The following is a 14648-nucleotide window of genomic DNA, read 5'->3' as shown; positions in this document are numbered from 1 at the left end:
TTGGTGTACCTTTCTTCACTACAAATCACCATAAAATCTTCAGTGATGTCTACTGTGCTGTTCGTACCTCCAACTATGCATGTAAAACTGCCCCCCACCAAAACCTCACTCCGAGTTACTAGTTGCCCCTCTTATAGTGGTTTAAATAGTTTACTTATATGAGAGCCTTAAAAAGAGTGTCTCTCTCTCTCTCTCTCTCTCTCTCTCTCTCTCTCTCTGTGTGTTGAAAGCTTGCCTGGGCACTTCTCAGTGTGCAATGTGAATATCGCAAAGTGAGATAAATTTAACATGCGATGCAGTAAAATAACTATGCAGTATCAGGAAAATTACCCCAACCATGCCTCTCTTTTATCATGGGTGCTATTTTTTGCAATTTTATAGCAAAATCATAAATCTAGGGGTAAGTTTGTACCTGAGGCACCAAGACTTTAAATCATGTTCCTCTTGATGTAAGTAAAAATATCCTTTTGATTTTTCCAGTTCTATCTATCTTTCCTTTGTATAAATCTGTGCCTGATCTTAAATATTTATGTATCAATATTCTGTCCCTTCATAATCCCTTCTTTTCTCTAGCAAACATTCCCGGTTATTCTAATCTTTCCTGGATTGTTACATTCACCTTACATAATTGCTGCTCGTCTTTGAAATCCCTTATTTCTTTCATGTCCATCTGTTGCAGAAGTGACCAAAATTTCAGTATAGCTTTTGTCTTCCACTGTTTGTTTAAGAACATAAGAATACAAAGTGCCATGACGGTTCAGACCAAGGGTGCATTCAGCCCAATATCCTATTGCTGATCCTGACCAGTCTGGGTCACTTGGAAGGTCCTGGAAGAAGCTAAAAGGGAGATTTGTTCCTAGAAGTAAGAAGTGATGATGCCTCAAGTATATCTGGCTATTAATTGTTAATGGACCTGTTCTCCAGAAAGTTCTCCAAACCTATTTTAAACCCATCTATTGTATTAGACTTGACAGCATCCTCCAGCAACAATATTCCACAGCTTAATTGCGACTTGACTGAAAAAATACTTTCCTAAATTTGTTTTAAATCTGCCAGTTTCATAGAGTGTTCCTTAGCTCCTTATACTATTTGAACAGGTAAATAACCATTCCCCACCACTTGTTCCAAACCACTCGTGATTTTATAAACCCTATCATATCATCTCATTCCTGTCTTCCCCAAACTGAAGAGCACTAACTTCTTCGGCCTTTTTTTTTTTTTTTACTAAGGGATCTGTTCTGTACATACTATTATGTTTGTCATCTTTCTCTTTACCTTTTCTTGTTCTGCTATATCTTTTTTTGAGATGAGGTGACCAGAACAATACTCAATACTCCAGGTGTGGTCACAACATAGATTTTTACAGAGGCATTGTGATATTTTCATTTTTATTCTCTATTCCTTTTTGAATTATACTTGACATTGTTTGCATCTTGACTGCTGGTGCACATTGAGCTGATGATTTTAGTGAATGGTCCACACTAACTCCAAAATCCTTTTCCTCGTTTGTAACTCTTAATTTGACCCCCAGCCTTGTGTACACATAGTTATGATTATTTTTTCCCTATGTGCATCACTTTGCACTTGCCAACATATAATTTCAGCTACCATGTAAATGCCCAGTTCTCCAGTCTCACTGGACCCTCCTGCAATTCCTCACTATCTGCTTCTGTTTTAATTACTTTAAATAATTTTGTGTCATCCGCAGATTTAATCACAAGCCTCATTGCTCCCTTTTACAGATCATGAATGTGCAAGTTAAATAGTGATCCTAATAAAGATCCCTAGGCACTGCCCTTTTCAGGCACCCTTGGTTCTTGCTCACCATTGCTGGACCAAATGAAAAGTAAAAAGAAAAAACAAAATGGTGCCGCATTTCAGGGACATGGTCATCAGCCATGTATTATTTAGTTTGCCTGGATGTATAGAAATATCATGAGATGTTACTAACAGGAAGTGTAAAACAGAAAGCAACCAAAGAAACGAAGAGTTGTCGTAAGCGATAGTTAATCAGAAGACATGTAGATATGAAAATTTGTCCTCCCTCTTTTGCTCACAGATTACACACAGATTGGCAGTTTGCAATATGGATTGGGATAGACTGAAAGCCAAGGATTTGCTTGCATTGTTTAATTCCTTTAAACCCAAGGGAGGTATCATCTTTTCTGTAAAGGTAAGGATGCTTCTGTCTTCCAAAATATAAATAGAAACATGCTGAAAAGGTGCGTTTTGTTTTCCATTTCCTTTTTACGTACAGATAAAGGTCAACAGCCAAGTTGCAGGTGATATTTTGTTTTGAACCTTATTTCCATGCATCCAAGTGGGCTAACACAGGAACCTCATGATACACTTAATTTTAGAAAGTGTATTCTTGCTCATATTAAATTTGTTTGGCTTTATATTTGCATGCTCAGAAGACATATAGTAGTTGGCTTTCTACTAGCGTCAATTCAAAAAAAGAGAACGAGAACTAATCTGTAAAAACAATCCAAAACCAAAAATAGTTCCCAAGAAAACATGTACCACTACTGTGTAAGGAAGAGGGTCCTCAGAACAGATTTTTAAACTCCATGGTAACTTGTATCTCTTGGAGTCCTGTAATTCTTATCATCGGTCCATACCATTTAAAAAAATTTTTTTTTGCATATTTGTGCACTTCCTAACTGGTGTCTATCCTTTTAATTAGGAATCAATGGCGACTCAATAAAAGCTCAGTCCATTTATCCACAGGATAACAACTCTTGTCGTATATCTCATAGTTCAAATGTCTATCTGCAACAACAGCTTTTAAATATTGTACTCAGCTTTTCTGAATGATTCTTCCTGCTAATGATTCCAGCAATGACTGTTGTGCCACCCACTCTAATGGTCTCGACGCTGGCAGCATTTCACTTTTTCAGCTGCTTCAGGGTTATTTCTATGGACATACAATCTAAATATCAAAGCAAGAATATGCAATATAACAAACACACATCAGTTCAGTAGTCAGCACTTACTTGTATTATGAGCAACTGTGATTCATGCTTTCAATATCTTAATTTATACACAGTCAATGGTTCTCTCAGCCAAACCTTCCAATCCACATTTACATATCGTTCATCAGTTCACTTTCATTGGGTGCATTCCCATCACAAACAATTCCATTCTGCAAGTATATTATGTCCCTTTAATTCCACAGTCTCTATCCGATAACATCCATTGTTATTACTTCCTCAAGGATATATACCACTTCATTCATAGTAGATACATTTTCATTATAAAATATTCCATTCTCAAGTGTATTAAGTCCCTTCGGTTCCATAGTTTCTAACCAATACATCCATTATTCTTTTCTTAATAATTGCACTTCTATGTTACCACCTTGAGGATGTTTCTTAATCATTTCAATCACTTGACATTGCAGTTGTTCAAAAGTTTGATTTTCTTTATTACAATGACTCTCTCACCATTGGTTCAATTAGTTTCTTTAATGTCAAACAGCTTCTGTGTTCTATCAGTCTAGTTTGTAGCGCTCTACTTGTTTTTCCCATATACATTAGTTGGCATGGACATTTAATTATATAAATCACCGATGATGTTGAGCAGTTGGAAGAATTCTTTAGCTCATATTTCCTATTTGTATTTGATTCACAAATGACTTAACCTGAATATTTACTTCACATACCGAACAATGTCCACACTTAAAATGACTTTTTACTTTCGATTCATGCAACGTAAGATAGTTGACTTATCAATTTCTGATAAAGCTGATGGTGGCAAGTATTCCTCTAAATTATGACTTCTTGTGTAGGTCATCCTTATCTCGCTATTTTTGAAGCAGGGAATAGTCTGCACAATAGACCACTGTTTACGGATAATCCTATCTATCTCTGATGATAATGATGAATATCTTGTAAAACAAGTGAGCACATTTCCATCAGTATGTTTTTGTGTAACAGATTTCTATTGACAAATTTTGCTCTTTTATAAGCCTTTCTGACACAGGTTGCTGGATAACCCCTAGACAAATTATTCTCAATCCTCTTGGCTTCTCGTCTGTACATGCTTAGATCAGAGAAGTTTCTTCTGCATCTAAAAAATTCTGAAATTGGTAAATTATTCTTCATTGGGATCGGATGAAAACTACTATAATGTAGACTTTGATTTTTGTTAGTTGGTTTAACATATAACTTGTTTTCAACATTCCTTCTTCATCTTTATATATTTCTCAATCTAAAAAAGAAATACAATGTTTATCAAAAACCATATTGAGCTGTATATTGGCTTTGCATGTATTAATCCAATTGCGAAAACTTCCAAGTTCTTGAATTGTCCCTGACCAAAACATCAGCACATCATTGGTATAACTTTTCCAGACTTTTATCAATAAAAGGTGATTTTTTTTTTAATCCACTGCTTCTCATAGAAGGCCATATATAAATTAGCCACTGAAGGTGCAAAGGTTGCTCCTGTTGCCATTCTGGAAATTTGCTTATAAAGTGTTCCTTCGAACATGAAATGATTCTCCTTTTTTTTTTTTTCCCATTATTTCAACATTAGACCAGCAAGATAATTCTTACTTAGGAAAACAAAAATGATATATCAGAGGAAAAACAAAAAAGCAGCCAGCTTATACAAATAAGATAGAATATAATGATAAATCATTTTCCAGTAAGGAAATTTTGGTTGAGGAGGAAGGCAGAAAACAAAGGAGAATAGAAGAAAAAATATTTTCAAAGAAACAAGGCTTAACACATAGTCAGTAACTAATACATTTTGGATCTTAAAACCTAATTATTACCAGGAGAGAGAGAAATAGCTATTCCTTGTACGTACCAGGATCAGTCCAGACCGCTGGGTTGTGTCTCCCTTCCAGCAGATGGAGTCAGAGAAAAAAAACTGAAAGGCACCCCCTCTTGCACTGGTGTGCCACCTGCGATCCTTCAGTATTTTCTCTGACTCTAGCAGATGAGGGTGACAGAACCATGCAGTCCTGATCCTGTAAAAAAAAAACCAAAAAACGAAAAGAGGGGTTTTTTTTTAACTTGAATTTACCAGAAAGCCTGTTCTTTCTGAAGGATTCCTTGGCTACATCAAGCTAATTAAAAAAAAAAAAAAAAAAAGTTAGTTACTTTTGATCTTTGCTGAAGTTGGATACTCCTCCCAAGTCATCTTGGTAGAGGCTCGGCTGGGGTGGGACACCCCGATAGCTGCATTCCCGGAGCCCCGCCGACTGGTAAGTGGGGAGATTCACTGGTGGGCCGGTCCCTCTCCTCCCTTCACCCTGAGATGTACGCATTCCTCGGGTGTGCCCTGCAGTGTTAGTGGTCCCAGGGACGCCGGTTTTCCACTGGTTGACAGCGTTTCAAAAAAAAAAAACAAAACCAAAAAGAAACCTTTAGAGGTTTAAATTCTTGCTGTGCAGGTTCCAGGGGCTTCGGAGGGGCGTTTTTGATGCCGGATTGCTGACCTTACCTTCTGCCATGCTGCGGGGTGCCTCATACTCCGCTTGCGGAGAGTCAGGTCGACGGCTCTCCCGCGATGGCCTCTGCGCTAGATGTCTCCCTGGTGGTGAAGGACCATCGAGGAGTGCCAGGGGAAACCTGTCAGCATGGTCTCGAGGGGCAGATGCAGGGTTGCACTCCCGCTGCGCTCGGGCCGGGCCATCCCCATCTAACACGTGAACAGCGACCATTTTGCCTTCCCCAAGAGGGGAGGAAGAGGAGCTGGCTGCAGGGGGAGGGGAGATCCCTCCTACACTGTCACCTCCTAATTTGAGCCCTGTGCGACCTGCCGACCTAGTGCCTGCCTCTCCTCCCAATATGGCCCCTCCCCTGGGGGGGCCTTAAACAGTCAGCACTCCTCCTTTTCTTCTAAGTTTGTGCTTCTAATGCACAAAGCTTTTTTAGAAGTGGAAGCTGAGTTGCAGGAACCAGTACCTCCTCCACCCAAGGTCCCCAGGCCATCAGGGGGGTTGGATACCTCTAGGGGCAGTCTGGCCGGAACGCCATTACTCCCTCGGGGTTTTCAGCTCCAAATCCACCGGGTCCTGGGGTGCAGGACCTTCTCTTTGGGAATGGGGACGTTGATGAGGCCGCCCCAGTGGAAAGGGATGATCCCGGGGTTCTTAGGCTGTTTCAGAAGGAAGAGCTGGAGCATCTGATTCCCAAAGTGCTGGAGGAGCTGGATATTGAGGCACCGCAACCTAGCACTGAGGTCTCCAAAGGGGACTTAACGCTCCTCTGAAGGCTTTTCCATTTCACCCGATGTTGATACAGCTGGTGACACGGGAGTGGGAGACTTCCGAGGCCAGCCTCCGGGTGGGACGTGCTATGGAAAAGCTCTACCCTTTACCGGGCGATGCCTTGGCAGTCCTTAAGGTGCCCAAAGTGGACGCAGCAGTCTCGGCTGTCACCAAACTTACGACCATCCTGGTGGCAGGGGCAACTGCCCTTAAGGATCTTCAGGATCAGAAACTGGAGGTCCTTCTCAAGTGCATTTTTGAGGTCTCGGCCTTATGTATTTTGGCAGCGGTGTGCAGTAGCCTCATGCAAAGGGCGACCCTTAGATGGGTACAGCAGATGCTTACCACGCAGCAGTTGCCTCCGGCAGAAGCTGAGCAAGCTGATAGTTGGAGGCAGCAATGGCTTATACAGCGCACAATATGGCGTCTGCGGTTTCGGCCAGAAGGCTCCTGTGGCTACGCAACTGGCCGGCCGATGTTTCCTCCAAGACTCAGTTGGGCAATCTCCCATTTAAGGGGAAATTCTTGTTCGGAGAGGACCTGGAGGCTCTTAAGTCCCTAGGCGAAAACAAAAGTGTACAAGTTATTGGAGGACAAACCTAGAACTCCTAGGACCTTGGTTTGGCTCACCCTAGATTCAGGGGCCAGCGCTGGTTTCATCGGGGCAGGGCCTTCTCTTCTTCCTATACGTCCCGGCAGCTGTCGCAGAGATCGCAGGCTTGACCTTCTTCCTTTCGAGGCCGCAGGCCTCCCCGGGACGGGAGTCCTCAGGGATCTTCCGGGGGTAAGGCCTCACAATGAAAGTATGCTGGCCTAGTCCTCTGTCCCTGTAATAGGCGGCCGCCTCTCTCTCTTTCTCGAGGAATGGGTCAAGATTACGTCGGACCAGTGGGTGCTAGGCATTATCAAACACTGTTACGCTTTGGATTTTGCTTACCCGCTGTGGGACCTGTTCTTGATGTCTCCCTGCGGGTCTCACGCGAAGCGAGCGGCTGTAACTCAGACTCTGCATCGGCTGGCAGCTCTGGGGGCTATCCTCCTGGTCCCTCAGGAGGAGATCGGAACCAGCAGTTATATTCCATATATTTCGTGGTCCCCAAGAAGGAGGGCTCCTTCTGCCTAATTTTGGATCTCAAGAAGGTGATTTAAGGCACCTCCGGGTGCTTCGTTTTTGCATGGAGACCCTCCGCTCGGTCATTGCGGCCATCCACTCTGGCTTCTTTAGACTTGACAGAGGCCTATCTTCACATAGAGATCAACGAGCGGTATCGCCTCAGGTTCATGATTTTAGGCGAGTATTACAAGTTCCAGGCCCTTCCGTTCGTATTCACCAAGGTGATGGTGGCTGTAGCGGCGGCGCTATGGAAGGGGAGGGGATTTTCGTACATCCCTACCTGAACGATTGGCTGATCCGGGCGAAGTTGGAGGAGCTGTGCAAAGCGGCGGTTCAGTCAATGCTCCGCCTCCTACAATCTCTTGGGTGGATCGTCAATTACGCCAAGAGTCAGTTGATTCCGTCCCAGGTTCTGAACTTCCGTGGGGCTCAGTTCGATACGACGATAGGCAAGGTCTTCCTCACGGAGGAGCGGGCCACCAAGCTGGTGGCACAGGTTCGTCGGCTATTGTCTCTACCGTTACCCCGAGTGTGGGATTACTTGCAGTGCTTGGTTCTATGGTGTCTACTCTGGAACTAGTCCCTTGGGCCTTCACCCATATATGAGGCCTTTGCAAAGAGCTTTGCATTCTCGTTGGGATCCGAAGTCGGAAGAGTTCCAGATCCGATTGCCGCTCTTGAAAACTGCCCGGTCCAGTCTTCAGTGGTGTTTGATTCTGGCCCACCTGCAGCGCAGTATGGACCTGGAGGAACCTCAATGGATGATAGTGACGACAGATGCCAGCCTCTCTGGTTGGGAAGCGGTTTGTCAAACCCAGGCATCGCAGGGCATTTGGACGGGGCAACAGGCGAAATGGTCCATCAATCGCTTGGAAACCAGGGCGGTGCGTCTGGCATTGCGCCGTTTTCTTCCTTTGGTTCGCCGTCGGTCAGTGCGGGTGTTGTCAGACAATGCGACAGTGGTGGCTTACATCGATCGGCAGGGAGGTACCAAGAGTTGTCCCATAGCCGCAGAGTCCGACCGTCTGATAGTTTGGGCGGAGTGCCATTTAGTCTGTCTGGTGGCTTCTCACATAGCCGGAGTCGACAACATTCAGGCAGATTTTCTCAGTCCTCAGCATCTGGATCCCGGAGAGTGGGAGTTGTCCAAGGAAGTCATGGGACTCCTGGCTCGTCAGTGGGGGTGTGCCTCGCCTGGACTTGATGGCGACCCGGAGAAATGCAAAGGCGGCTCAGTTTTTCAGTCACCGAAGGGAGTACGGATCGGAAGGGGTCGATGCCCTCGTCCTCCCGTGGCCTCATGACATCGTGCTTTATGTGTTTCCTCCCTGGCCCTTGGTGGGCAAGGTTCTAAGGTGCATAGAAATGCACACTGGGCCAGTTATCCTCGTAGCGCCGGAATGGCCATGGCGCCTGTGGTTCGCGGATCTGGTCAATCTGGCAGTCGATGGCCCACTTCGAGTCCATTGTCTACCAAATCTTCTTCGACAAGGTCCAGTATTTTTCGATTGAGTGGATCGCTTTTGTCTAGCAGCCTGGCTTATGAGAGGTGGCAGTTGAGGAAAAGAGGCTACCCTGATACAGTTTTATTTTATTTATTTATTTATTTATTTATTTACGATTTTTATATACCGATGTTCATTTCAAAAAGAGATAACACATCGGTTTACAATAAGGTAAAATAGGTAATTCACTATCCCCTAAAAGGGCTTACAATCTAAAATTTTTGTACCTGAGGCTAAGAGATTACAAAAATAAAATCATCAAAATCAAAGTTCTTAACAATTAAGCAAAAGGTATAACAAGGAGCATATTAAACAAATAACACAAAGGGGAGTGCCCCTTTGTCGCACCCCTTTGGCGCGCGGCGCCTGCTGGCTTGGCACCTTTCAAACTGCCCGGATCCGTTTGCGATGATGTCAGGGGAGGGGGCGGGTCTCAGAATCATGGCTTTCCCCACAGAAATCTCTTCTCAGTTTCAAAGGCAGTTTTTTTTCAATTTTTTTTTGTCTTTTTACCTTGGATGTTAGCTGTTACAAGGTGATCAGCACTGGTGGGTAGCCCTCCCCATCACAAGCGCCATTTCAACCCTCTTGAAGGCACGCAAGAAATCCACTTCTCTTGCTTTTGTTCGGGTTTGGAAGGGTTTTGACACCTGGTGCAGCGGGGTGAATGTGTCGCTGCGGAGTGTTTCCGTTGTACATATTCTAGTGTTCTTGAAGGAGAGACTGAAGAAAGGGTTAGCGTGCAGTTCTCTTCGGGTGCAGGTGGCGGCCCTTGGATGTTTGCGGGGAAAGATTGACGGCATCTCCCTCACAACTCATCCGGATGTGTCACGTTTTTTCAAGGGTGCGAAGCATCTGCATCCTCTGGTTAGACAGGTCTGTCCTTCGTGGAGTTTGAACCTGGTTCTCCAAGGCTTGTGCGGTTTTCCCTTCGAGTCTATCAAGCGGGCTACCTTGAAAGACCTGACTCTCAAGGCGATTTGGTGGCTATCACGTCGGCTAGATGCATATCGGAGCTTCAAGCGTTGTCCTGTCGGGAGCCCTTTCTACGGATTTCGGACTCAGGAATTTTCCTTCGAACAGTACCCTCCTTTCTGCCGAAGGTAGTCTTGGGGTTTCATTTGAATCAGACAGTGGATTCTGAGCCTCAGGCTCGCAAATTACATAGGTTGGATGTGAAGCGGATCCTACTTCACTATCTGGAGTTTACCAATGCCTTTCGATTGTCTGATCACCTGTTTGTCTTATGGTGTGGCCCGAAGAAGGGACAAAGCTTCTAAGGCTACCATTGCCAGGTGGCTGAAGGATGCCATATCCTCGACTTACATCGGGCTTGGGCATTCAGTACCGGATGGTTTAAGGGCGCATTCAATCAGGACTCAGGCAGTGTCTTGGACTGAAAGTCAATTTTGTCTCGCCTCAGGAGATTTGCAGGGCAGCTACCTGGAAATCTTTACATACCTTTGCGAGGCATTACCATTTGGACATCCGGGATCCAGATGTCGGCTGCTTCGGCAGCAGTGTTCTCCAAGCGGGACTCTCCAGGTCCCATCCCATTTAAGGTAGCTTGGGTACATCCCAGCGTTCTGGACTGATCCTGGTACGTACAGGGAAAGGAAAATTGATTCTTACTGCTAATTTTCGTTCCTGTAGTACCAAGGATCAGTCCAGATGCCCGCCCTTGGAGTCTGGAGAGTCCGCTTGGTATAGTTTACCTTTTGCAGAATATTCTCAACGAGATAGCATTCAGGTTGCTTATAGTTATGCTCCCTCTATGTACATAAGTTCCACATTATGCAGTTTCCTTTTTTCTTAAGTGGTTTGTTACAGCCATTGGCTCTTATGTTAAAGGTTATGATATTTTTCATTCTGCTATGGTATGGGTTATACTGAAGGATCGCAGGTGGCACACCATTGTAAGAGGGGGTGCCTTTCAGTTTTTTTTTCTCTGACTCCATCTGCTAGAAGGGAGAGACAACCCAGCGGTCTGGACTGATCCTTGGTACTACAGGAACGAAAATTAGCAGGTAAGAACCAAATTTACTACGTATTCCTGGAGTTGATAAATGATTTAAGTTGTTCAGGATAGAAAAAAACATAACATTTACATGGGTATCTTAATACAAAAGAAAAACCCAAGGCTGTAATCTGAGGTCTCAAAAGGAGAAAATTACGTCTCCTCTCTCGTGTCACATGGGCAAAATCCAGGCGGATTCGAACAGACTGTCCATAAAAAGAACCAGAAATGTTCTTGAAATATCTTTTTATCACTTCGCCCAGTTCCTGTTCAGAAATAAAGGAAACGAGGAGAGTTGATCGTTCATAAATCTCCATTGTAGAATCTTCCAAAACTTGTGTTAAATTCGCTATGGCATCAGAGCATTGTTCCTGAGGGAACCTTTCTTTATTCAGGAGAAAAAACATTTTATTAATACAAGGGGTATTCCCCTCTTCAAATTTCAAAACATCCAGGAAAAACTTTTTTAGGGTGTGGTAGGATTCTTCTCCCACAACCCTGGGAAAATTCAAAAAATGAAGATTCAAATGTCTTGTGTAATTCAAGAAATTCCGGCCTATGGGAACAATTAGCCAAATCCTTACTCATTTTAATGTTACAAGACTGGATCTTAGATATAGATGCTTCTGATGTAGCCATTTGTGATTTAATATCATTAATTTGACCTTCAAGTTTACCTTCCATTAAGTTTACCCTGTTGGATAAGATTTCCTATTTGCATATGATGGTCTTTCATTGAACAACCAAGTCCAGCTATTAGGTCCCACAGAGCATCAAGTGTAACAGTTGCCGGCTTGGGTGGAAGACAAAAAAAAACCTCACCCATATGTCCTGGAGATTCCACTCCAGAAATACTTTCTCTAAGCACTGCTACTTGTCTTTCACACTCTCCCAAAGACTTAATTGGGGAAGAGAAGACAGCACGAACCGTGGGATCCAAAAACCCCATGGTCTCCATTGAGCCCGGTGAAAGCATGGGAGATGCCAGCATGGCTCCGTCTAGACCCTCCTCCGTGGATGTGCGAACATCATCATCACTGTGCCCCGCGGTCTGGTACGGAGAGCCAGTAGTTGCTGGGGTCGACGGGAGCTGAAGGTCAGGAGGACTGAGAGTGACTTCCGCAAGTGACTCTGACGCTCCCTCACTGGATATCATAGCGGGGACAGGTACCCCCTCTAATGTTGCTGACCCAGCATCGAACGTCGTTATTAATCACTGTCCAGTGGGGAAGGGAGGTGTCAGGAGGGTATTCACGGACCCTTCCTTTTCTTTTAGCAGCATTCTTCCAGGAAATAAAAAAGAAAATGGAGAGCGATTGTTCGTGTGTCGTTCACACCGCAATCTTGCCTCCCCTCCCGAAATGATTCTCTTTCAACGTTAAATTAGCTAATTTAACAATGAAATCTGTTACTGTATGTGGACATACCCGAGTATCCAACACTTCTCTAATAATAATCACTGCCTCATCTATATCTAACTCAGACACATCTAGAATGACTAATACACAATCAGAACTATCACCTGTTTCTTCCAAAATTTTAATTTGTTTCGAGCCTCGAACACATTGAGTAATAGCCACAAAATCCTTGATGAGTTGATCCACATACACCGATACTGCTTCCATCAAAGACTCATTTGCTGATACAATCTGTAGTCCTGGTGGCTTACTCGACTCTTGTGTATCCTAGGTAAAATATATATTATAGGCATCTGAGGAAACTTAATATTAACAGAGTCAAACGCCTTCTTTGTCAAATATCCATGATGTATTCCCTCTTCTGTTAAACACCTAATAAAGCTTTGGAGTCTTTTGGTGGGATCTAGCTTCAACTTTATATAATCTGATTGGACAGATAATTGTTTGGACTATCTTGAAAAAATTAACAATCTGTTCATAACCATTATTGCACCACTTTTGTCAGCTTACAGGACTCCAAGAGATTCAAGTTACCATGGAGTTTAAAAATCTGTTCTGAGGTCCCTCCTCCTTACACAGTAGTGGGAACTATTTTTGGTTTGGGATTATTTCTACTAATGTGCCATTCATGATCCATAGATTGGCATTTATGTTACTTAGTACCTTCATAGTGTAATGCTTCAGATTCACAGTTGCTGGGCTGATTCTAGTCCCTGTCTCGCACTTTTGGTGGTGTGTAAGCCGCCAGCAGAAGCAGGAGTAGTTACAAAATGATTGGTAAATTATTTTTAAAGCGCGCCCTTTGCTGATTGCTTTCTGTGCCATCTGGGTGTTTGCTTTCAGAACCAAGGAGAAGAGTCCCTTACATATTTTCCTTGGTTTTAATATTTTAGTAGTTGTACATGTATAATTTATTGTGTACTTATCTGATTTAATTTATCTGATTTTTTATATTCCACTTTTCTCCACTTCAAAGCAGATTACATTCAGGTACTGGAGGTGTTGCCATAGCCCAGAGGGCTTACAATCTACCCGGGTCATTCATCAAGCTATGATGTGGCCTTATTGCGTGTGTCAGGGCCTTATCACATGCGATAACGCCCTACCGCACGCGATCCCGGCCGCATCGTGGCAGTACTATTCAAATTAAGGGAAGGGAAAGCGTTTGGGCGGAATTATGTCCTGGCAGCGCTGCGGGTGATGTTTTTTTGCATTATCGCTGGCACCACCTCTCGAAATAACTACACCTTTTCCCGTGGTGCTATGGGGGGGATAGTGTGCAGCTGGCTGCGCTGGAAACTATCACCCTCCCTCCACCCCTTTTTGTTCGTAGACCATCATTCTGCTATAAATATAAATATATATATATATATATATATATATATATATATAAATATAGCAGAATGATGAATCTAGGGCTATGCTTGTACCTGAGGAAATGGAAGGTAAAGTGAATTGCCCAAGACCACAAGGAACAGCAACTAGAGCTTTAATTTGCTATTTCCATAGTTCATTTAATGCCTGTGGTAGTTGCCAGATTGATAGTACTGGAAAGTGGAAGGCCTCTATTTATCCACAGAACAAGGTAGCTGTGCAAGCTTCCCTCATATATTGCCCTACGGAAATGGCTCAACCCTTTTCTCTTTTAGAGGGACCTCCTGTAGGGGTGAGAGGGTAAGTCTGTCTCTATCCCTGAACAATCGGCTTGTCTGCTGGGACTAACTGCGCTGGTGCTAAATTGTGGGAACTGGACGGATACCACCAACTCATTTCACATAGACAGCTAAATAACTATGAGATAACGAGTATCTTAAGTTTTTAAATCACTGGTTCTCAATCTGTGGTCAGGACAGTACTGGGTTACCTTGTTTGTGAGTCACAAAATTGTAAGGGAGAATCTACAACTTACAAAAAAAATGAGACCTAAAATTCACAGACCTTTTACATTTAAAGCAAATCAAAAGAAAGGGGTAGGATGATTCGAGGAACTGGCACAGGATTACACAGCCTTTCACATCTAAGTAACCATCACCTCTAGTTCAGTGGTTCAAATCCAGCTTACAGCAGTAGTGACCAATCTTATTCATTGAGGGTGTTTCCCATCCAGTTCCCAGAGGACTAACTCTTTACCCATCGGACAGTGCAAGATTAAGCTATAACTTTACTCCTGGTTGAATTCTGCACTACTGCGGAATGCAGAATTTGCGCAGAATTCCTCCTTCACGCAGAATTCCTCCCTCACCTCACATATTTCTTCACTCGTCGCAGTTCCCGCAGATTTCATCGCCCCCGCGCAGATTTCCTCCCTCGCGATTTCCTCCCACGCCGGAAAAGGATAAAAAAAAACCCCTGGAAGCATGCCGCGCACGGA

At 43.7% G+C, this 14648-nt stretch overlaps 1 protein-coding gene across 4 annotated transcripts in view; it reads left to right on the top strand.

Moving 5' to 3' along the window:
• ESF1 (ESF1 nucleolar pre-rRNA processing protein homolog) overlaps positions 1-14648 on the top strand; it is a 109574-nt gene that overhangs the window by 7311 nt on the left and 87615 nt on the right. For all 4 annotated transcript variants that reach the window (XM_029593557.1, XM_029593559.1, XM_029593560.1 and 1 more), the window contains exon 4: positions 2060-2173. In XM_029593557.1, the coding sequence (XP_029449417.1) occupies positions 2060-2173 (114 nt within the window). The remainder of the gene's footprint in view (positions 1-2059; positions 2174-14648) is intronic.

Source organism: Rhinatrema bivittatum, chromosome 3 (genome assembly GCF_901001135.1).
Source record: "Rhinatrema bivittatum chromosome 3, aRhiBiv1.1, whole genome shotgun sequence".
Taxonomy (NCBI): Eukaryota; Metazoa; Chordata; class Amphibia; order Gymnophiona; family Rhinatrematidae; genus Rhinatrema; species Rhinatrema bivittatum.
The sequence above is the reverse complement of the archived record's forward strand: the minus strand, read 5'-3'. Positions and strand labels throughout refer to the sequence as shown.